Here is a 25,283-nt window from a genome sequence, read left to right as displayed (position 1 = left end):
ACCTTATAATCTAGGCATAGTAAGTTCGATATGTGTGAATGTATATTTATGTGTGTACACATGCATATGTATAAAAGTGAAAGAATTTCCTTCATCAATTATAAAATATGAATAAAAAGTTATGGCAAAATGAATAACATTTTCTGTAAGTGGGTTTGAATTCAAAGATTTTTCATTACTACATCTGTGTATCAATTATATTTAATTTGTAGAAGACTTTTTGTCTTATTTTTTATTTTGTTTTTGTGTGGTACTGGGGATGGAACCCAGGGGCTTTCTAACTCCAAGATACACTCCCAGACCTATTTTATACTTTATTTGGAAACAGGGTCTCACTAAGTTGCTGAGTCTCACTAAGTAGCTGAGGCTGGCTTAGAACCTGCATGATCCTCCCATCTCAGTCTCTCAAGTACTGGGATTACAAGCATGCACACCATGCCCAGCTTGTTTGTTTTTTGAGAACAAACATCTCACCATGTTTGCCTTCAACTCAAGGCACTCTTGGCTTAGCCTCTGAAGTAGCTGGGATTATAGGTATATATAATGCTACACCCAGTTCTGCGTAAGACATTTTGTTTACTGCATTGGTTTCATACAAGGCACTAATACAAAATTTCAATACATGAAAGTTGAGAGCTGTGGTATATAACAAAGTAAAAATAAAAGTGCTGTTGGAAAACTTAAGGAAAATGTGTTTCATCTTTTATTTCCAAGGAAAGTCTATATTATAAAAAACAAACATCCATTATGCCATTGAGTACAGAGCTCACGTTGCAAACCATTTTAACAATTTTCATCATAAATCTGATGATCAAAAATCTAAATCACCATGAAAGGCTTCAATCTTTCACTTTTTGTTTCATGAAAATCATGTTATCACATTATAGTGATATACTATTGCTTTAAAGGCTTAAATAGAAATGAGACCCAATAATTCCTAACCAAAAGTGCATCATGTCCTATTGCTTGTCATACAGGATCAATAAACACTATATGAAGATTTAGCACTTAGACATGAAACATGCCTAAACCCCCTGAAGAATATATTAGAAGTAAGCAAGAGACTTAGAATGTTTTAATATTTCCAGTTAACACCATTTGTATCAGTAACTGCAACGTTGTAACTTTTAGCATTTCACATAACTAAAAGGGTGGGAGTAAGAACAGAAGGACAGAAGACACAAAAAATGTCAGGTTTCACACTTCTGTTAAAAAATTTAAAAATCAAAGCTATTTTCTTCTCTGCATCAAAACCACACCACAGACTTGAAGCATTTTTTTTTTAGTTTTAATCCCATGACTCATCATCTACTGGATTTGGAGCTTGTGAAGTAGAAAATCCTGCAGTGTTCAAAGCGCTCTTGCCCTGGTAATTCTTTAAAAAAAAAAAAAAAACACAAGTTATGAAAGCTTTAAAGTTACATTACTCAGAGTAAAAACAGTCTCACGATTACTACACCTTGTCTGCCCTGACATTCTCACTAAATATGATGCATTTGAAAAAGGATCCATATTAAACTTTTCCATAAGTCTAAACTGAACAAAATAATTGAGGAAGATGGTTTTTTTAAACTATTAGTTTTGGAAAGTTAAAGAAATGTGTTATACCTCAACAAATAGGCATAAATAATTAGTATGTTCACTTTTTCTGTATAAAGGTATGCTGCATAAAAAGTAGCACACCAGAAAAGTCTGCAGACACATAGCTCCAAGCATTTTGTCTTAAGAATGTGGTTAAAATTCCAAAATTAAAGAATTCTATAGAAAGTTCAGAAGATTACAAATTAATATTTTTAATGACAGCAAATGTAAGGAATAGAGGATATCAGAATATCTCTCAAAGTTAATTTCTTATACCTTTAAAATCCCAAATATATATGTATACAAAATTTCAAAAGGAATAAAATAATCACCTTTTTGAGGCATGAAAACAATGGCTTAGGTAATTTACTAATACAGATACCTCATAATATCAAACACAGTTTCAAGAAGTAACTGGAATCCAGGTTCTGGAATTTTTCCCTTCAACTAACCTTTCTAGTATCAACTGATGCGAATACATTTCCTCTTGTACTACCACTAAAGCCAGGAACAAATGTACTAAAGGCAATTTCTTCCAACCATGCAGGAACATCCTGTTGAGCCTTAAAAATTAAAAAAAACTTCATATGCAACATAAAATCTCAAGACTTAGAATAGTTCACTTTTTTAAACATATGCATAAATTTTTCAACATTAAGAACACTATCCATTAAATTATTTAAGGCTGGGCGCACGCTTGTAATACCAGCATTTGGGAGGTTGAGACAGGCGGATCATGGTTCGTGGACAGCCTCAGCTATTTAGTGAGGCCCTATGCAACTGAGACCCTTTTTCAAAATAATAAAAAATGGGCTGGGGGTGTAGCTCAGAGATAGACTGCCCCTGGGTTCTACCCCTAGTACCACCAAAATAATAAGTAAAATAAATTATATTATTTAAAAACTCACATCTGTCAGTACTTTCACTAGAGGCTGTGCTAAATGATTATCTGATTCAGGGTCAAAAAAAGAAATAGCTCTTCCAGTATTCCCACAACGTCCAGTACGTCCAATTCGATGAACATATTCATCAATAGTAGATGGAAGATCAAAATTGATAACATGTTGAACATTTTCAATATCCAGCCCTCTGGCAGCTACTGAAGTCGCAACTAGTACAGGGCACTTTCCACAGCGAAAATCTCCAAGAGCTTGCTCTCTCTCTCTCTGTTCCCGATCACTTCAAAGAAAAGGAAGATTATATGTTAGGACTACTAAGAAAAGTATTAAAGCTCAACATACATTTTTTTAATAGTAAAAATAGCAGCACTTAATATTAATGTCCACACTCTTCATACTAGGTACTAATACTAATCTATAAGCCACCATTTTGTATCATAAATACACTATAACATATTAACATTTCAAAGTATTACCCTCACAATAATATTTTTTTTTGAGGGTTTGGGGGTGGAAGCTAGGAGTATTTGACCTCCGAGCTACACCCCCTGCCCTATTATTTTTTTTCTTCTTTATTTTGAAACCAGGTCTCACTGAGTTGCAGAGGGCCTCATTAAGTAGCTGAGGCTGTCCGTGAACCACGATCCTCCAGGTCTCAGCCTCCCGAATGCTAGGATTACAAGCATGCGCCACCTTGCCCGGCACAATAACACTTTCAAATGGAACAATTATCCTCATTTGTAGATGGGGATAAGGTAACAGCTAATATATAGAGCTAGAGTACAAGCTCAATTACGACAAAGGTCAAAGTCCTTTCTCCTAATAATCTTTATGTTTTCTAGTCAATTATACAACTACTTGGTTAGAACGCATGCTCAAAAATAGTTTTTAAAGTATAATTTCAGAATTTCACATATTCAGTAATAATATTTTATATCTGATAGTAAAGTACAAATAAAGTTGTAGTGATATAACATTTTTAAACATTCCATCAGAAAGATTAGATTCAGCAGAAAAAATTTTCAACAAAGAACAAGAGATCCTTAAGTAAAATCTCTTGAAAAGTTTTCACTCCTCCTAAGAAGCCTAAGGCAGATCTTTAACTTGCCATGCTCCTATAAACTAAGAAAGAAGATGAAGAATAACCATTTAACCCTCCTGGGTGTTCTCTGGTAGGAGTGGCAGTGGGGGAGGATAACACTTTAGATCTTTTATTGTATGGGGGGGTACTAAGGATCAAACCTGGGGCATTCTACCTCTGAGCTACATCTCCCAGCCTTATTTATTTATTTATTTATTTATTTATTTATTTATTTATTGTGATGCTGGGGTTCCTGGAAACCCTTCTACCTCCGGGCTACACTCCCAGACTTAATTTATATATATATAAATTTATTTGGAAACAGGGTCTCTTAAGCCAGCGCAGCTGGCTTCGAACCTGCGCAATCCTCCTGTCTCCGCCTCCCAAGCGCGGGAATTTTAAACGTGTGCCACCACACCCAGCTTATTTTTTATTTTGAAACAGGGTCTCAATAAGTTGCTGAGGCTGGCCTTCAACCTGTAATCACCTTGCTTCAGCCTACCAAGTACTGGAATTACAGGCCTGGCTACTGTTTAAGATCTTAAGGGAATTCTGAATCCCAATCCTATGTCATATTAGTTACAGTCATGTGTCACTTAGCAAGAGGTACATGTTCTGAGAAATGTGTTATTATATCATTTAGTCAATGTGTAAACACTGTAGAGTGTACTTACACAAACTAACATGGCAACATCACTGCATGATAAAATCTTAAAGAATCACTGTCATATATGCACATGACTGCATACATACTAATGTTTCTTAAAGGCCAAACAAAAATTATTCTCCTACTAGGATATAATACTTACTCACCCATGAATACTTGTAGTTGATATTTTTTCTTGACATAGAAAAGTTGCAATAAAATCTGCTTTTTTCTTAGTTTCAACAAAGACCATTGTTCTTTCATCACCTATAAAACAACAAAATTAGTTACCACTTATTTCCAGTGCTGGAGGTCAAACCCAGGACCACAAGCATGACTGGCAAGCACTCTACCACTGAGCTCTATCCCAACCCTAAATAAAAAATATTTTAAGAATCTAAGTTCACATAGTTACATGAAGTCTTTGGTAAATGAGACTAATTCAATAACTTGGGTTTTAAAAACATGATGTTTTTTCTGTTAATAGACTGTTAAATATCTTACAAGCCTTCATTTTATTCTAATTGGGTTTGGTTTTCTGAACATACAGAGGTCTACTAGTCAAATAAGATACAATTATTTCCCAATAATGTTTAGGAGTATAAACATCTAAGACAGGCTTGTGGCATACACCTATAATCCCAGCTACTGAGGCAGGATAATTACAAGTTTGAGGCCAGCCTCAGTAACTTAGCAAGACCCTGTGTGTAAATTAAAAAAAAAAAAAGGACTAGGAATATAGCTCACTACCAATGGATTCACTCACCAGAAATCCCTAATACCACAAAAAATGTGTAAACATGAAGTTGCACTTGACTAGATTGATTCATTATTCAACAATATGTTTTGAACATATTTTTTTTTGGTGGTACAGGGGTTCTTGGAAACCCTTCTACCTCTGGACTACACTCCCAGACCCATTTTTTTTATATTATTTTTATTTGGAAACAGGGTCTCTTAAGCCAGCGAGGCTGGTTTCGAACCTGCGCGATCCTTCTGTCTCTGCCTCCCGAGCATGGGGATTACTAGCATGCGCCACCATGCCTGGCCTGAACATCTTTTTTTAAGGTTACTTTTCAAAAAATTGAGTAACTTAAAACAGTAAAGAATGCTTGAATATGACACCTTGTCCCCAGTTTCTTTTATGAAATAAGTACTACTATGAATAAAAGTTAAAATTAACCTAAGTGGTTGCAACTATACTACTACTAATAATCGACAGAAGAATATATCATGTGTTTTTGTTTTTCAAGAAAAAAGTTTTTCTAAAGTTGTGGCTCTCATACATTGTGGTCTGTGTGCCCTTTAAACTCATAAAACATTGACAATCCCAAAGGGTTTTTGTTATGAGTTGTAACGCTTGACATTTACCATTAACACAAACATTTATCATGTAACATTAACATTTACCATGGAATTGGGCACACACCTGTAACCTCAGTACTTAGGAGGGTGAGCAGGAGGATCACAGGTTCCAGGCCAGCCTCAGCAACTTAGCAAGGCCCTTGGCAACTTAATGAGATCCTGTTTCAAACTAAAGACTTACAGATGGAATTTTGTGAAAATATAGATGTTTGGACTCCATTCTACAGTTACTGAATCTATTCTTGGTTTGAAAAATTAAGTCTACCCACTTTCATATGCATTATGCTTTTTTGTCTTGTCCTTTCTTGTAGGACTGCATATTAAACCTGAGGCATTCGGTTCAATCCCTAGGCAGGGCTAGGCAAACCCTCTACCACTGAACCACATTCTAGCCCTTTATATACTTCTTTGAAAATAGGCTTAATCATCACTAGAAACATTATGTCTAATTTTTTTTGAATAGCTTATCTTTATTTTATATTAATAAAAAAACCATCTGTTGCATTATTCTTACGATGAACCCTCATCAGACATTCCATATTCAACAATTACCAGTAATAAATTAACCATAGTCATTAACATCTCTGTCATGTGTTGTTTTTGTTTTCTTTTGATGCTTGCTACTATAAGCTTTGGTACTATAAGCTACAGATCATAGACTCTAAATCTTAAAGAACTCCAAGCTTCAAGAAAAAAAACTACCAGGCACTTCAAAATACTTCAACGAACAGTGTCTTAGGTAGAAGGTTCTAAGCTGACACTGTTTTGACAACTTCCAGACCATATTTCCCTGGATCAAACACATTTCGAGGAATAGTCCAGAAGCAGAAAGAACCATAAAAGTAAATTCCTAACAGAGTCAATGAAATAGAATTATATAAGAACTGAAGCCGGGTATGGTGGTGCACACTTGTAATCCCCATGCTTGGGAGGCTGAGACAGGAGGATCACACAGGTTCGAAGCCAGCCTCAGCTACTTAGTGAGGCTCTCAGCAACTTAGTGAGACCCTGTTTCCAAAAAAAGTATAAAATAGGTCCATTTATGTTCAATAAAAAATTTTTAAAAATAGGTCTGTGAGTATAGTCCAGAGGTAGATAGCCCCTGGGTTCCACCCCCAGTACCACACACACACAAAAAAAGAATTACATAATAATTGAGTTAGAAAAAATCTTATTGTGGTCTTTGAAATACTGTTAGTATGGTTTTAATGTTCTATTATCTAGATATATCAGAAATCCTTTTTCTTTTTAAACTAGGTATAACTCCATTGCAATTTAGTAGACTCTGCTTTTGTAAACAAAAATGAAAGATTTAATGGTATTTGATCTCACTTCTAATACTCTCCCAATCCAAATTCAAACATTCTTGATCACAGAAATGATTGGTCTTATGTTTGGCATACTCATTCTCATCAGTGCAGCAAGGCTATCATTAACAATACAGACCTCTTTCACTTTGTTTAGCAAATGTGGAGACATACAATATTGAATAGTTACTAAAGTCACAAAATTAACTCCTGTCTGAAGTTTTTATCTGGAATTTTGACTGAATTTAATTTTAAAAGCCTCTGTTCCTGGGGCTAGAAATGTAGTTTAATAGTACAATGTATGCTTAGCATGTGCAAGACCTTGAGTTTGATCCCCAGCACCACATATATACAGAAAGACTCCTATTGTTCTCTGAAGGCAAGAAATTAAAACTCAAACAATTAGATTTCACCTTTAATACCTATAAATTTGAGTGAATTCCTCTCTTTCAAAGGTTACCCAGATTTCCTAAGGTTCTTTGCCTAACAGGAAGTGTTACCTTCCTGATATTCTGTGTCAGACTAGTAATAGGACCCTTTATCTGAAAAAGCTTTGTAGGCATTGGTTCCATTAAGAAAAGAACAATCTTTGTTCCTTAGAATATCTGGTATATGGACTGGGAGTATAGCTCAAATGCTAGAGCACTTGTCTAACATATGTGATGCCCTGGGGTTTTTTCCCCCAGTAGTGAGGTGGGGGGGAGTATCTGGTCATAAATATGGTGCTGAAATACCCATACTTCTGCTTGGAATAGTTTATTAGTCAAATGCTATTAAACTAAATCTCAAATGCTTCCTATATTTAACCTTTATTGAGGAAGAAAGGACTATATTTTATACAATTTAAACAGAAAATTGAATCATAAAATCTTTTATACAAGAACCTAAAAGGAATTAGAAACAGAACACTAAAATCTATGCCAAATAATCCTTTAGTGATTTGTTTTTTGTTTTGTTTTGTTGCCATACTGGGGATGGAACCCAGGGGCATCCTACCTCTGAGCTACACCACCAGCTCTATTTTTTTATTCTTTATTTTGAAACAGGGTCTCACTGAGTTGCAAAGGGCCTCACTAAGTAGCTGAGGCTGGCTGCCAAACGTAATCCTATCTCAGCCTCCCAAATGATGGGATTACAAGCGGGCACACCATCATGCCCAGCTCTAGTGATTGTTTTTTTTTTAAATATAGTCACTTCTTAAAAACCAAAACCATGACAGAAATAATTTTACTAAAATAAAATACCTATGTTTCGTAGAATTTCAACAAGTTTTTCTCTTTTTGAGTACTGGCCAACTTGGAGAATGGTCTGCTGAACATCTCTACATGCTCCACCCACTTGTCCAACAGCAACAAACAAATAATTTGACTTTAAAAACTCCCCAGCCAACCTTGAAAGACAAAAGAAAAAAATTAATTCTCAGCTTACTATCCTCCATTCAAGTTCCAGATATTCGCTGAAGTCCTTCAAATATTACTTCCATATTAACTGGACAGCAACTGAGGTAAGGTAGTTATGTCACCCTGTATTACTTTCAAAGATCAAGATAAAATGTTAAGATTTGAAAAAATACATAACTAATTACTAGCCAAAAAAACTTTGGATTAAATTATGGATATAATACTTTCCAGTGGATCTGTAAATGTATATACAGAGAGAGTAAGCCACATATGGTACTGCACACCTGTAGTCCCAATACTTGGGGGCTGAGAAAGAATGCAGGTTTGAGGCTAGTCTCAGAAACTTAGCAAGAGCCTCAGCAACTTAACAAGACCCTGTTTCAAAATTAAAAACAAATAAAAAGGGCATACATAGTAAACACCTCTGGATTCAAATAAACTTATTTGTCCCTAGTACAAATAAGTAAATATCAACCACAACAAGCAAGAATTTTTAAATTAAGTGTTGAAATGTATGCCTAAGGCACAAATTCTATTCTTCCCTCACAGCTTTTTGTATATGTTATTATTATGAGATGCTTTCTGGAAATATCACCTGTTAAATAACTCTACTTCAAATAAATGATTATGAGCAAATCAGATCACAGGTCACTGTTTTTCATGTCACAACACAGAAAAAATATTTTATAGCATAGTTGGGCAAAAAAAATGTGGTAAGAGGTGAGAAGCCTAGGAGATAGGCAGAATTGGGCTCTGTGGGCTTGTCCTAAAGGTTGAGAGGATTAACACCTTGATACATAGTACATATTATGGGTAAAAAACTGAAAAGCTCTGTTTTAGTTCACCCAGAAGCATTGGGGGGGGTATTGCCAATTAGAGAACTGAGATTTTAGGGATAAATGGAGGAGACTGGGTTTATCTTCAGTTCTCTTCCCTCCTATATACTAGTCTCTTTTTTCTAGCTGTTTCCTGAAATGTTGTGAAAGTAATTCAAACTCAGCATATCTAGATTCTTAGTAAAGCACTGCCTCTTCTTTCTCCTTACCTGCTCTCTTGCCATAAAAGCAATACTTCTTTTTGTTATACCTCTTTCAAGAGTCAAGAGCCCTCTCATCCAGGTACAAAACTTGAAACCATCTGTTCAACACTCTTTTCTAAAACATTTACTGAGTGCCCTGTGTCAGGCATATACGGTACAAGGTACTGGGAGCACAAAGTTGAATATGATAATGTCTATCTATGAGGTGCTTACATCAAATATGATATTGTTATATAAAAAATCATTATAATTCAATACTAGAATAGTTAAGTTATTGAACACATAGTTAATTCCAAAAATGTACATAGTATATAGTTTCTTTCATTAGATACATAGGCAGTAAACCTATGAAATGAGACTATAAGTCTCATTTCAATTTGTTCAACTTGAATCTTGATCTATGGAAGCAGCAAGAAAGAATGTGGAACTGAAAAGGACCTAAAGTAAAGTAGGAAAAATAGCAAAGAGGCCAGGCATGGTGGTGCACGCTTGTAATCCCAGCATTTGGGAGGCTGAGACCGAAGGATCGTGGTTCACGGACAGCGTCAGCTACTTAGTGAGGCCCTCTGCAACTTAGTGAGACCCTGTTTCAAAATAAAGAATAAAGAATAGGGCTGGGTTGTAGCTCAGAGATAGAATGCCCCCAGGTTCAATTCCAAGTACTGCAAAAAGAAAATGAAGTGATTATTTTATGTACCACCAATAAAGAAAAAAATTCTGCCAATGACACAATGTTTTATGATTTATATTTTTCCCAAATGATTAAGTTTTAAATTTTATACAAAGGTTTTTGATCATGTAATAAGTAAAGCAAATCAACAGCAAGCTCCACTATGCAAAGGCTTATGCAGTGATTGATACATCACCCCAGGATCCCACATATTAGTCTATAAGACCAACAGATCAACTTTACAGCAAGTAAGCAGACCCATAACCACAAGTCATAGTAAATACTGCACCACACCACCTAGAAGATGCCAGCCTGGAAGAATACTGGAATGGTCTGGAAAGAGCAGCTCAGAAGCCAGGTTGGGGGCAACTTTTTTTCTTTAGCAGGGAGAATCATCCAACAGGACACAGTAACTCTTTAAATAAAAGATCTTTATATAGCACAGGAGTCTAGGAACCAAGTGATGCAAAGCAAGAGTGACCCATCTTCCATCACTCCCCTAATGATTCACTTGAGAAATGTATGCTTCCCATGCTTCTTTCTCTTTCAAATCTAGGCTTTGCAGGAAAAGAAGTTTCCAAAAAGAATGGTTCCAAAGAGAACATAACTCTTTCTTCAGGCTCCCTGTGCCAAGAAGGGTCCAGCTAGCTGGCAGGGAGAGCTGCTGTCCTAGTAGGGTGTCAGCTTAATCTCTGAATTCAAGAGACTACATTGTATATAGCTCAATATTCAAATATCTGTCAATAATTGGTATGTAAATTTTCTACCAAAGTCCCAACTCTCCCGAATTCTATATAACTAAGTTTGAAAATAAGGCACAATAAAAATAACTTCATTTAGTAATTACTTACTGAATACCAGCTGGGTGTGAAGGTAACTAATACACTTTGTTTTTTTAGGTTTTTTTACTTTTTGTGATACTGAGGGTGAAACCCAGGGGCTTTTCTACCTCCAGGCTATCCTCCCAGATCTAGTTTTATACTTTATTTGGAAACAGGGTCTCACTATGTTGCTGAGAGCCTCACTAAGTAGCTGAGACTAACTTCGAACCTGTGCGATCCTCCTGTCTCAGCCACCCAAGCACGGGGATTACAAGCGTGCACCACCACGCCCAGCTATACACCTTTATTGATGCATTATGTACTTCGTAGTGAGATTCAAAATGATAAATAAATGCATACAACACTTGGTATATCCCTCCATATCCCACTCCTCCTTCCTCCTTACCCATACATCTTAGGGATACTGGTAATGATACCTTATGTATGGATATATCCTTTTTTAAACTGTTCCCCCTTCCTCAATCCTCATTTTCCTCCCCATCTTCCTCCTCCAATCTCTTCACACTATTTTACTGTTTTCTCTCTTCATCTGACTAAAGTTCCATTTACTTTTTATTTTTGTTCTTGCTTCCACACATGAGAAAAAACATACAACCCTTAACTTTCTGGGACTGGCTGATATCACTTTGCATATTCCCTATTAATATTCATTTTCCTCAAATGACATGATTATTTTTATGAAAGAGTAAAATTCTATTACATGTATACAAATTTTCTTTAACCATATTTTGACAGACACCTAGGTTGATTCCACAATTTGGCTATTTTAAACTACACACTTTCAATAGAATGTGTTGCTAGTATGAAGCCAGAAACAAAGATAAGAAACAAAGAAAATATGTGGTAAACATTTTAGAAATGCACCTATCTTTTAAAAATCTTAAACTAAAAAATACAAATCTCTAACACTCAGAATATTTACATTTCTACTTCCTACCTACCTATGCACCTACCTACATAAAAATCTTAAACTAAAAAATACAAATCTCTCTCAGAAAATTCATATTTCTTCTACTTCCATATGGCATTTATATATATATATAAGCAAATTATTTTTAGAAAGAAAAAAATTACCTTTGAATTTCTTCTGGAAAAGTTGCACTGAATAAAAGGGTTTGACGCTGTTCCTTTGATGGCATTCCTGGGCAAGAAATCAACTTTTTCATTTCTGGTCCAAAACCCATATCCAACATGCGATCAGCTTCATCCAAAACTAAATACTTCACTTGTTTGAGACCAATCTTTAAAAATATTTTTCAAGATAAGAACAAAAAATGCATTCTAGTTAATATTAAACCAAAATAGTCTCACAATTCCAACTGTTCAATATTCTTAGGGACAGCCAGGTGTGATGGTGCACGCTTGTAATCCCCGCACTTGGGAGGCAGAGACAGGAGGATCACACAGGTTTGAAGCCAGCCGCGCACACTGGCTTAAGAGACCCTGTTTCCAAATAAAGTATAAAAATAGGTCTGGGAGTGTAGCCCAGAGGTAGAAGGGCTTCCAGGAACCCCAGTACCACCAAAAAAAAAATTATATATATATTCTTAGGGACAAAGACAAGTCACCAATGCATTTTATAAAATGATGAGAATTATGATGAGCATAATGCTCATCATAAATAATAGATAATACTATTAGTATTTATTTGTTCTTAATTTTGTCTAATGTATAAAAAATATTCTAAATTAAGGCTAAAAGAAACCGAAACATCTAGGTCAATAATGCACAAAAGAACTTTCTAAAGTTATTTAAATAGTTTACTGTCTATACTGACTTCTTGGTCACTCACTGTATGTAGCTATCAAGCACTTAAACATGGCTGCTGTGATCATGAAACTAAATTTTTAATTTCATCATTTTAAAATTTAAATAGCCTTATGTAGCTAATGGTTGCTTGTATTAGATAGCACAAATCTAGACTGCACTATCTGATGAATTCAGATTAATGTAACAAAAGTGTAACAAAATGACTTTGGGGGTACTGAACCTGGGGGTATTCTACCTCAGAGCTATACCCCCTAGATCATTTTACTTTTTATTTTGAAACAGGTCTAAGTTGCTGAATTGACTTGAATCTGTGATCCTCCCATCATAGCCTCCAGATATTGGGATTACAAGTGTGCTAACAGGACATATTTTAATGTCTAATAACTGATCTTTTTATCCCTTTAAGTCATTGATAATCCTTAATAAATTCTTCACTCTCTACTCAGAAAAAACTGGGAAAGTTCTCTTACCTTTGCATGAACAACACATTACTATCAATAGAATACAGATGTCTGCAAAAACACAAGTCACTTTGGCCCTACCATGAAGCCCATTAACAAGAATCTAAGATGGCTGGGCATGGTGGCGCACGCTTGTAATCCCAGCATTTGGGAGGCTGAAACCTGGAGGATCGCAGTTTGCGGACAGCCTCAGCTACTTAGTGAGGTCCTCTGCAACTCAGTGAGACCTGGTTTCAAAATAAAAGAATAAAAAATAGGGCAGGGGGTGTAGCTCGGAGGTAGAATGCCCCTGGGTTCCATTCCCAGACCCCCACACACAAAAAAAAAATCTAAGGTAGATTCCTCTGAATACTTTTAATAAGTATTCTAAAAAACTTGCCTTTACACAAAGAGAACATGTTTTAAGTAAGCTTTTAGAGAAGAGTATTTGAAAAGAAAAATAGTTCATGAAGATGAAAATGAATCCCTGAGTATACAGCACCAAGATTGCTTAAAAATTTAGAAAATTAGATGGGTGTGGTGGCGCACATTTATAATCCCCGTGCTTGGGAGGCTGAGATAGGATCACTCAGGTTCGAAGTCAGCCTCAGCTACTCAATGAGGCTCTCAGCAACATAGTGAGACCCTGTTTCCAAATAAAAATACAAAATAGGTCTGGGAGTATAGCCTGGAGGTAGAAAGGCCCTGGGTTCCACCCCCAGTACCACACAAAAAAAAAAAAATAGAAAATTAACAATCCTGGTTAATAACACACATACTTAAGCAGGAGACAAAATTATTGATTCAACAAATGGTTACTTCCAGGAGAAAAGCTATTTCACCAAGAAATATATGAAACTAGATAAAAGTGTTTATTTCATTTTTCTCCCAGTGGAATGAAGTATAAGATATGAAATCTAGAATCAGACCCAGATTCTAACCTTAACTCTACCACTTACTAGAATTAACTGATGGATTTTAAATTATATGTCACTGAGTCTGTTTTTCCAAGTGTAAAATGAAAAATACTGTTGAAGTACAATTGGGATTATTTTAAGAATTACATGAGAATGTAGTCAAAGAATCTGATGGAGCCTAAAATATAAGTGGTGACTGCTCTCTAGTAAAAATATCTTTAATTACTCCATTATTTTCCTTTCCCATAAAAAGTTATCAATCTCACAACCTGGTTATTCCTCAAAGGCCTACCTTTTCTTTACCTATGATATCCATCAGTCTTCCAGGAGTAGCACATAATATATTACAGCCTTGTACTATCTGTCGAATAGAATGCCCCAACTGGGTTCCCCCATAGATTACAACAGCTCTTACACAAGTCCTATCGACAAGAAAAATAAATGTCATTTTTAGTTATTTGAAAACTAGACATCTGTTTCTAAGAAGATGTTAAACAAAATCTATAAAGAATGATATACCAAACTACTTTATGAATTTTAAATCTATACAAAGTAGAAAAATAAATGGCAAATGTAAAAAAAAATTTTGCAACTTATCTGATAAAGGGCTCTTCAAAAATACTAAGAAAACACCATTACCCTCCTCCCAAACATACCCACTAAAAAACAAGCCACAGACATGACCAAATGGTTCATAAAGGAAGACAAATGAAGGCTAAGATGACATTTTTCCCCAGGTGTAATAATACCATGTTAGCCTGGGTGTAGGAAAATTAGCACTCGGAGTCAATTGATATAAACTCTCTTACAATATTAGGCTCTACTAAATTTTTAGATTTTATCCTTGTCCCACTAAATTTATATCTAGAAAGTAACTGTTCAGATGTGTTCCCTTAAATGGGCAGAAATAAACATTCACTTTAGCATTATTTTTTTTATCAATACTGAAAATTACCTAAGTGTCTTTCAGCAAAGGACTTAAACACATACAAAATAATAGAGGACATTCATTAAAAGAAAGGGCTAAGCCGGGCATGGTGATGCACACTTGTAATCCCAGTAGTTGGGAGGCTGAGACCGGAGGATTGTGGTTCACAACAGCCTCAGCTACTTAGTGAGGGCCTCTCCAATTTAGTGACACCTTGTTTCAAAATAAAAAGAAGAATCCATTCATCTGTTGATGGACATCTTGATTGGTTCCATAGTTTGGCATTAGAGAATTATGCAGCTATGAACATAGATATGCATGCATTAGTCTGGTATCTATGGGATATGTACACAATGGAATTCTACTTGGCCATAAGAAAAAAACAAAATCACATCATTTACAGGGAAATGGATGGAACTGGAGGACATTATGCTAAGTGAGATTACTCAGTCACAAAAACTAAGAAATCAGATGCTCTTCCTAATATGTGGAAGCTAGGGAGGAAATGGGTCACAGAACTCTAGATGAAGAAGGAGATACTATAAATGAGCAAATAAGGCAGGCAACCTAACAGAGGGGATGGGAGGGGGAAGAGAAAAATTCTCTAATGCATGTGATGTACTTTAACAAACATATCAATGTCAATCACTAAGCCAAACATGAGAAGGAGGGTTGGGGAGAGAATGGGGTGGGAATTGGCTAAGGGCTAACTGGGTGATGTGTGCATGTATGTCTCCATAATCTTGTACCCCATTAAGATTATGACTACAATGCACCAATAAAAAATTAATAAAAAATAAATAAAATAAATCAATAAAAAATAAATAAAAAGTAAAAATAAAAAGACAAAAAAATAGGGCTGGGGGTATAGCTCGGAGGTAGAATGCCCCTAGGTTCCACCCCTAGTACCCTCCCACACACACACAAAAGGGGTTATAGTTCTAAATTAAGTACTCTCTCCTATATACATTGCTAATAAAAAAAAAAAACCTCAAATGCATATCTGGAGCATTAAAGTACATATACATGCACTAACTATTCCTGTAGTGATTCATATAAAACCATTAGCAATAACTAAAGAGAAGAATCAGAAAATTAAGAATTACAAGTATAGGATCAAACTGTATGCTTCATTAAATAAACCCTGCTTTAAATGGTTTGTTAAAGCCGGGTGTGGTGGTGCAAGCTTATAATTCCCGCGCTTGGGAGGCTGAGACAGGAGGATCGCACAGGTTCGAAGCCAGCCTCAGCTACTTAGTGAGGCTCTCAGCAACTTAGTGAGACCCTGTTTCCAAATAAAATATAAAAATAGGTCTGGAAGTATAGCCCGGAAGTAGAAAGCCTCTGGGTTCCACCCCCAGTACCACCAAAATAACTAACTAACTAACTAACTAACTAACTAAATAAATAAATAAATAAATGGTTTGTTAAGGTGGCACATGCTTGTAATCTCAGCTTTCGGGAGGCTGAGACCGGAGAATCACAGTTCGCAGACAGCCTCAGCTGTTTAGCAAGGCCCTTCCCAACTCAGTGAAACCCTGTTTCAAAAATAAAAAGACTAGCCGGGCCTGGTGGCATGTAATCCCTGCGCATGGAAGGCCGAGACAGGAGGATCGCACAGGTTCAAAGCCAGCCTGAGCTGGTTTAAGAGACCGTTTCCAAATAGAATATAAAATACGTCTGGGAGTGTAGCCCGGAGGTAGAAGGGCCCTGGGTTCCATCCCCAGTACCACAAAATAAAATAAAATAAAATAAAATAAAATAAAATAAAATAAATAGACTAGCCTGGCGTGGTGGTGCACGCTTCTAATCCCAGCATTTGGGAGGCTAAGACTGGAGGATCGCGGTTCAGGGACAGCCTCAGCTACTTAGTGAGGCTCTCCACAACTCAGTGAGACCCTGTTTCAAAATAAAGAATAAAAAAAAAAATTGAGCCTCTGGGTTCCATACACACACACACACACACACACACACACACACACACACACCAACAACAACAGAAATAAATAAATAAATAATTAGGCTAAAATATAGGGCTAGGGGTGTAGCTAAGAGGTACAGTGCTCTTGGGTTCCATCCTCAGTACCACAAAAAAATAAAAAAATAAAAAATAAAAGGTTTGTTAATTCACTATTGTTGAGGACTAAATATAAATACATTAAGTACATATAAACATTTATGCATACATATAAAACACTTATAAAAACATGAAATTATGATTAGCATATGCTAAGTACTCAATAACTTAACTGTTACAATTATTATGTTACATTTGCCATAATTTACCAGTAGTCTACTGAATACTCTAATTTTTTCCTTTTTTGGGGTACTGGGGATAGAACCCTGGGGCCTTCTACCTCTGGGATATACTCCAAGACCTATTTTTTTATATTTTATTTGGAAACAGGGTCTCACTAAGTTTCTGAGAGTCTCACTAAGAAGCTAAGGCTGGCTTCAAACTTGTGTGATCCTCCTGTCTCAGCCTCCCAAGTACTGGGGTTATAAATATGCACCACCACACCTGGCTTTAGATTTTAATATTTTTCATCTTTTACCACAACAATCTAGTAACAAATACTATGTGCATGCTAAGCACATTTGTTTTTGAAAAAGAAAAAAAAAATCTGCTTCTGCTTAATTTAAAAGCCTGAAAGCAACATCATAGTTGAGAATCAGCAAGAAATACACACATACATAAGCAATGTGCATCTACTTTTTTCCAAAAGATCAAGTTTGAAATTAAAGTGATTTTAATTTAAAAAATGACTTACACAAAATAAAAAGCTAGTGGTTTCTATATTAGAAACTCTAAAAAACAGCAAAGAAAAAAACTAAGTTTCTAATAATGGATAGTTCACAAAAATTTACTAGACATTTATAAAAATAATGAAAGAAAATAAAGATAGCTTAGTGAAATTCTTCTTATGATAGAACATGGCACAGAGGCAATGGTGACTTCTGGGATTACTTCATAAAAGCCACTGCAGTCCCTCCTTGATCTATGGATCTCTCTCTCTCACTCTCTCTGGCTCTAGAGGAAGTCATCTGCATTTCCTAAGGATAATTAAGTAGCCTAAAGAGAGCTACAGAAAAGCTTCTGGATAACTACAATCCTGGCTGACATTTTGCCTGCAACCCAGATAAGCTGCTTACCAATTCTTAACCCCTAGAAATGGTAATTCGGTAAATTTTTTTTTTTTTTTTTTTGCGGGTCTAGGGATGGAACCCAGGGGTACTTGACCTCCGAGCTACACCCCCTGCCCTACTTTTTATTCTTTATTTTGAAACCGGGTCTCACTGAGTTGCAGAGGGCCTCACTAAATAGCTGAGGCTGTCCACGAACCGCGATCCTCCAGGTCTCGGCCTCCTGAATGCTGGGATTACAAGCGTGCGCCACCACGCCTGGCTTCAGTAAATTTTTATTGTTTGAAGCAACTAGTTTGTAGTTTGTTAGAGAGCAATAGATAATACCAAATGTTCACAAAGGGAATATAGTAGACTTCTCACATACTACTGGTAGAAATATGTGTTAGTTTAGGTTTTAAACTAGGTTCATGCTCTATAATACTAAAATTGAGAAAAACCTATTTACAAAGATATTTAAAAGAGATAAACTAGCAAGCCAGTCGTGGTGGCACATGCTTGTAATCCCAGTGCTTGGGAGGCTGAGACAGGAGGATCGCACAGGTTCAAAGCCAGCCTCAGCAACTTAGTGAGACCCTGTTTCCGAATAAATTATGGGGGGGGGGACTAGCTGGATATAGTAGCACCTGCCTATAGTCCTAGCTACTTGGGAAGCTGAGGCAGGAAGGAGTTCGTGGCTAACTTAGCAACATAGCAAGACTTAGTCTCATTAAAAAAGGGGATGGGTGGAGATGTGACTCAGTGGTAGAGCACTTGCTTAGCATGCACAAAGCCCTGGGTTCAATTCTTAGTACCACAGACAAACTAAAAAAAACAAAAAAATTAAAAATTTTATATAGCAGAATATTCATTATGGTTTTACTTGCAATAGTCCCAAGTTAAAAAGAAACTAAATGCCTCAAATAAAACGTAGACACATGGACATATTAAAGTTAAAAAAAAAATAGACCTCAAAGGCAGGTGTGGTGGTGCACACCTGTAATCCCAGTACTTAGGAAGCTGAAATAGAAGGATCAGAGGTTCCAGGACAGCCTCAGCAACTTAGTGAGATCCTTGTTTCAAAATAAAAAGTAAAAAAGCCAGGTGTGGTGGCACATACTTGTAATCCCAGCATTTGGGAGGCTAAGACAGGAGGATTGGTTCACCGACAACCTCAGCTACTTAGTGAGGCCCTTTGCAACTCAGTGAGACCCTGTTTCAAAATAAAGAATAAAAAAGTTGGGCTGGGAGTATAGCTGGGAGGTAGAATCCCCCTGGGTTCCATCCCCAGTACTGGAAAAAAAAAAAAGTAAAGCAGGCTGGGGGTATACCTTAGAGGTAGAATGACCCCAGGTTCAATCCTCAGTACCAAAAATAAATAAATAACAAATGCATATGTACATAAAAATAAGATGGGCACCGTGGCACATGCCTATAAGCACGGTATTTAGGAGGCTACAACATCAGGACTGCAGGTTCAAGGCCAGTGTACAGTAACTTAGCAGGACCCTGTTTCACAATTTTTAAAGGGTATGATTTGGGAGTGTGGCTCTGAGGTAGAGTACCCCTGAATTCAATCTTCAGTACAACATTAAAAAGAAAAATATACGCCGGGCGTGGTGGCACACACTTGTAATCCCCACGCTTGGGAGGAGGAGACAGGAGGAACACACAGGTTCGAAGCCAGATGCGCTGGCTTAAGAGACCCTGTTTCCACATTTTAAAAAGTATAAAACAGGTCTGGGATTGTAGCCTGGAGGTATAAGGGCTTCCAAGAACCCCAGTACCACAAATAAATAAATAAATAAATAAATAAATAAATAAATAAATAAATAAATATAGGTCTAATGATGCAAAAGCAGTTTTCCACATTAAGTTATATATAAAATAATAGAAAACTATTCAGAATGCCCAGTTTATTTCTAAACACGCATCAAAAACTACCAAAACTATAACAATATTTTCACTATTTTCTGTATCTTATCTAATTTTAGTAGGCATGTTTCTCTTAAAAAGGATTCTATAATCAAAATTATAAAAAAAATACTTCAAGTAGTGCTAAGATTTACGTGAGTATACTACGTTATTCCCAAAACAAAGTGAGAAAAAAAACTTTTTTGAATGGTATTCCAGATACTTACCCGAAAGAAAATTTTCTGGCTTCCAAATATATCTGGTTGACCAATTCTCGAGTTGGTGCTACAATAATACACTCTGGTTCTTGCAGCTCTTTAAAACGGCTGGCAGTTATTCCATCACGCATCATGTGAGCCAAAATTGGTAAGAGAAAAGCTGCCTAGAAATTAAATGGCCTAATTTATAAATATATAATGTGTCACTTTTGTCCCTATAGCAATCTATTCCTCATGCCCTTATTATAATCTTCTAAGAGTCCTTTTCCACCTTGCTGGTAAATTTAAAATGAAAATTGAAAATAATTTTTACTTCAACAAGTTAACATTTAGGTCTTTATGTTCATATTACACAACATAAAATGTTTCTAAAATTAATCTACCCTTCAAAATATATAATCTTTTAAGAAAATAAGCATATACATGTATTCTTACCAGATAAACATTATAAAGGGAGAATATGGATGTAATCTGATGAAAAATTACTTGCATTTAACAGTTATTCTAAATAAGTCCTTTTAGGGAAATAATAAAATTATCATAGGCAAAGAAAAAGTGGTCTATGAGCAGAGTAAAAATTTGGAAATCACTTGGATTGCTTAACTAACATCACCCAATTAAAATTACACTGGAAAAGAGAAATTTTGCCTTTAGTTTTTTCATTTAAGCAAGTAAGACACTTCCTACAATTTACCTCAACTGTCATGTTTACGTAGTCACTCATACTATGTCATACTATGCTAAGGTTACTTATTTTCCCTTTCATTCTTGATGGAATCTGATTAAGACTAAAACTGTATGCACTGGGACTCCAAAATCCTGGAAATAAGTCTCATCTCATAGAACCCTATTTAACAAATATATCTCCCATATTTTTCCTAAAACCATTGGTCTCGTGTTTCTTTTAGAGTTAGCATAACCTGATGTTAGTTCATACTAAGGACCAAGTACAATATATATAGCTATTCTCATCTGTTGATTCCAAGATTATATCACCTATATTAAGAAACTATTTTCTCTTTTTCTCACTGTTTATCATCTCTAGTGCTCTGATCATCAATCATCTGTTTTAGATACTACTATGTCCCAGAAAGAGCTCAACACACTGAGAAATACTTACAACCTATAAAATTCAATACTATACTAGAAATACTCAAAACTCCTTCCAAAAAAAACAAACTCCAATAAAACCAGAAATCAGACGCAAAAACATATGTATGACAATTCACCGAAATTATATATAAAACTTCTATTCAACAAAAGAGATTCAAGCTAATACTTAGACCCAAAATTCGAAAAACTTAAGTTTAGATAAAGGACAGGATACATTTTGGAAAGTGACTTACAGTCTTCCCAGACCCTGTTTGAGCACAAGCCATCAAATCTCGTCCTGCTAATATAATAGGAATACTGTATTTTTGCACAGGAGTAAGCTTAGTATAACCAGCTTTAGCAATGTTGCTATTCAGTGTCTGACAGAGATTAGCTTCTTCAAAAGTCTAAAAAGGAAAAAAAAAGGCACTGATTTAACTTCCATATTTAAGACGCACATTATTTCATAAACATTCCATTTGATTTAGTTTCAATTTTTGTTAATTCTACTTTACACACTAATGGTACCAATATTCCCCACTCAAAAGTAAATATCCATATTTTTATTATGACTTGAAGTATTTTCCATAGACAGTAGTTCTAAAAACATCTGTTCATCTTGATTAAAATCTATGTGATATGAAAAACTCTGATAAAAACAAGAGTTCATTTTAAGAATAATTAAGAGGGCTCTCCCAAATTTCCTTACAATATCTACTCTACTAAGACATACTTTTCTCACATGATTAGGATACAAACATCCTGAATCTCTACAAAAAGTGTCTTTTAGAAAATTAAATTTCTATTCTGATGAGAATGAAATTTATTACTCTTTTTTGACAAAGCAATTAATTCTATTGAAGATGGTAGACATGGCTCTAAATTTCCAACCAGAGATGCTAAAATTAAGGATTTTTGTCAATATCAACTTAAAATATACCACATAATTTTAAACCAAAGTTTGCTAGATATCAATACAAAAGCAATACACTGACCAGAATTGCTGGTGGTGCATCATGTCCAGATACTTCTACAAGAATAGTGTCATATTTGTCAAAGTTTATGCCTGTCTGATAATGCGCAAAGATGGAGTCCTCATCCTCTGGTGGAGGAGGGGGTATGTAGGTCACTTTGGGTCCTTGGAATACAAATAAAAAATTAATATACATTATATAGACTAGAAGGAAAAATGAAGAAACAAAATCAAGTTTTAAATATTATGAACTTCCAATGCTTACCATTAGTTTTCACTAATCAAACAAAAATTTTTTTGCAGTACTGTAGATGGAACCCAGAGGCACTATATCCCTAGCTACACCCCCAGCCCTATTTTTTATTCTTTATTTTGAAATAGGGTCTCAATGAGCTGCAAAAGGCCTCACTAAGTAGCTGAGGCTGGCTGTGAACCGTGATCCTCTTGTCTCAGCCTCTCAAATGCTGAGATTACAAGCCTGTGTCACCACACCTCGCTCTAATCAAACTTTTAAAATTTAATCCTTTTAGCTGGGTGTGGTGGTACACACTTGTAATCCCCGCACTTAAGAGACCCTGTTTCCAAATAAAAGTTCGAAGCTTAAGAGACCCTGTTTCCAAATAAAAGTATAAAATAAGTCTGGGAGTATAGCCTGGAGGTAGAAGGGTTTCCAGGAACCCCAGTACCACCAAAAAAAAAAAAAAAGAAGAAGAAGGAGGAGGAGGAGGAGGAGGAGGAGGAGGAGGAGGAGGAGGAGGAGGAGGAGAAGAAGAAGAAGAAGAAGAAGAAGAAGAAGAAGAAGAAGAAGAAGAAGAAGAAGAAGAAATAATAATTTAATCATTTTACACATTTTTCATTCTTAGTAAAATGCAATATAAAGTCATACCAAATGTAACATACCTTGAGTGTCACCACTTTCTCCTCCTTCAGTTTCAGACTTCCAAAAATCTTAATGAGGATCAAATTAAAAAAGAGATGTGATTTTAGGATCTGAGGAGTAAAGGAATCTTGCTATAAAAATCAAATACTTTATCTTAAGTAAAACTTACTCTTTCCAGAGCCCGTTACTACTTCTTCATTTAAACCTTTGTAACCACCTATCAAAGAAATTCATATTGACAATCAGACATGATACAAAGCTGTGTATATCTTTACTATCAATACTTGTCTTCAAAGAGGACAAGTCCAGCCGGGTGTGGTGGCACAGGATTGTAATCCTAGCATTTGGGAAGCAGAGACTGGATAATCACAGTTCACAGACAGCCTCAGCTACTTAGTAAAGCTCTCCACAACTTAGTGAAACCCTGTTTCAAAATAAAGAATAAAAAATAGGGCAGGGGGTGTATCGTGGAGGTTGAATGCTCCTGGATTCCATCCCCAGAAATGCAAAAAAAAAAAAAAAAAAAAAAAAGAGGACAAGTCCTAAAAATGGGTAGGTATCTTCTAAACACCCTTCTTACAAATACTTGAGACAGTGAAAAGAAATAGAATCTTGCAGTTTGGAGATACAGCTCAGTAACAGAGTGCTTACTTAGCATGTACAAGGCCCTGAGGGTTTGATCACCAGCACTGAAAAAAAAAAAAAGATAATAGAATTCTATACTTTTTTGGGGGGAGGCAGGTCTGGGGATGAAACCCAGGGGCATTTGACCTCCGAGCTACACCCCCTGCCCTATTTTTTATTCTTTGTTTTGAAACAGGGTCTCATTGAGTTGCAGAGGGCCTCACTAAGTAGTGGAGGCTGTCCACAAACCACGATACTCTGGGTCTCAGCCTCCCAAATGCTGATATTACAAGCGTGCGCCACCATACCCAGCTGGAATTCTATATTTTAGAAGTTTCCTTGGTATTAAAAATGCTTCCGGGCATGGTGACGCACACTTGTAATCCCCATGCTTTGGAGGCAGAGACAGGAGGAATGCACAGGTTCGAAGCCAGCCTCTCTGGTTTAAGAGACCCTGTTTCTAAATAAAAAGTATAAAATAGGTCTGGGAGTGTAGCCTGGAGGTAGAAGGGTTTCCAGGAACCCCAGTACCACCAAAAAAAAGAAGAAAAAAAAAGCTAATTTTTATACAGATGAAGTATTCTACACTATTATTTTTATTAAGCTGTTATTTTGTTTAAAAAAAAACAGTAAAAATCCCTTAAAAGAAACTAAAAATCTCTTGGGGGGTATCTAAGACCATTCCCAAATTCAATGCTTTACTAGAAGGAATGACAAGACTCAGAATATAGTCATACTCATGACAATAATTTGTGTGTGTGTGTGGTGCTGGGGATGAAACCCAGGGGCATTCTACCTCCAAGATACACTTCAGCTCTATTTTTTATTCTTTATTTTGAAAGAGGATCTCACTAAGTAGCTGAGGCTGTCCGTGAACTGCAGTCCTCCTGTCTCCACCTCCCAAATGCTGGGATTACAAGCAAGCACCACCATGCCCAGCTCAGCAATGATGTATTTCAATGAAAGAACAGGAAACAAGATCAGCAAGGAGAAAATGGAACATGGAAAAAAGCCCAGAGAAAACCAGGTGCAAACTTCAGTCTTCTCCCATTTAAGTCACAGAACTGTGAAAACACAAGTAAAATATTATCTACCAGAACAGCTCATCAGAGATTCGGTGCCCAGAGTTTTCATTAGGGGCTAATAATGTATGCACCTTCCACCTGGAACACACTGCAACAAAATTCCAGACTCCCAGAAGGAAAGCAAGTATTCAGCATAAATCACACTGTACAAACAATTTAGGCACAATGAATCATTCTTCCCAGTTAGGATGTTGCACACCCTTTCCCAAATCCAAGAAACTCAGATGTTAGATGTGATGGTTAATTTTAGGCATCAATTTGACTAGATTAAGAGATAAGCAGAATGTCTGGGTATTTCTATGATAGTGTTTCCAGAAGAAACTAAATTTGAATCAGTGGACCAGTGGATAAGAAGGAAGACTGCCCCTCACCTAATGTGGTTAGGCAATATCTAATCTGCTTAGGTCCCAGATAAAATGAAGAGGTAGAGGAAAAGCAAATTCTCTTTTCTGGAGCTGGCCACCCTTCTCCTACCCAAGTATTAGAATT

At 36.1% G+C, this 25,283-nt stretch overlaps 1 protein-coding gene across 5 annotated transcripts in view; it reads right to left on the bottom strand.

Moving 5' to 3' along the window:
• Nucleotides 1-1,288: 1,288 nt before the first annotated feature.
• Nucleotides 1,289-25,283, bottom strand: part of DDX4 (DEAD-box helicase 4) — a gene marked incomplete at both ends in the record, with an annotated part of 47,865 nt that continues 23,870 nt past the window's right edge. For 3 of the 5 annotated variants that reach the window (XM_080717635.1, XM_080717638.1, XM_080717636.1), the window contains 12 exons: nucleotides 1,289-1,366; nucleotides 2,034-2,144; nucleotides 2,490-2,760; nucleotides 4,375-4,474; nucleotides 8,124-8,269; nucleotides 11,905-12,071; nucleotides 14,250-14,379; nucleotides 20,150-20,304; nucleotides 21,487-21,639; nucleotides 22,228-22,370; nucleotides 23,106-23,153; nucleotides 23,255-23,302. In XM_080717635.1, coding sequence (XP_080573761.1) covers nucleotides 1,289-1,366; nucleotides 2,034-2,144; nucleotides 2,490-2,760; nucleotides 4,375-4,474; nucleotides 8,124-8,269; nucleotides 11,905-12,071; nucleotides 14,250-14,379; nucleotides 20,150-20,304; nucleotides 21,487-21,639; nucleotides 22,228-22,370; nucleotides 23,106-23,153; nucleotides 23,255-23,302 — 1,550 coding nt within the window. Of the gene's footprint in view, nucleotides 1,376-2,033; nucleotides 2,145-2,489; nucleotides 2,761-4,374; nucleotides 4,475-8,123; nucleotides 8,270-11,904; nucleotides 12,072-14,249; nucleotides 14,380-20,149; nucleotides 20,305-21,486; nucleotides 21,640-22,227; nucleotides 22,371-23,105; nucleotides 23,154-23,254; nucleotides 23,303-25,283 lie in introns of all 5 variants that reach the window. The other 2 variants (XM_080717634.1, XM_080717637.1) reach the window with 1 other exon arrangement.

Source organism: Muscardinus avellanarius, assembly GCF_963383645.1.
Source record: "Muscardinus avellanarius genome assembly, chromosome: 1".
In the NCBI taxonomy this organism is placed as follows: Eukaryota; Metazoa; Chordata; class Mammalia; order Rodentia; family Gliridae; genus Muscardinus; species Muscardinus avellanarius.
The sequence above is the reverse complement of the archived record's forward strand: the minus strand, read 5'-3'. Positions and strand labels throughout refer to the sequence as shown.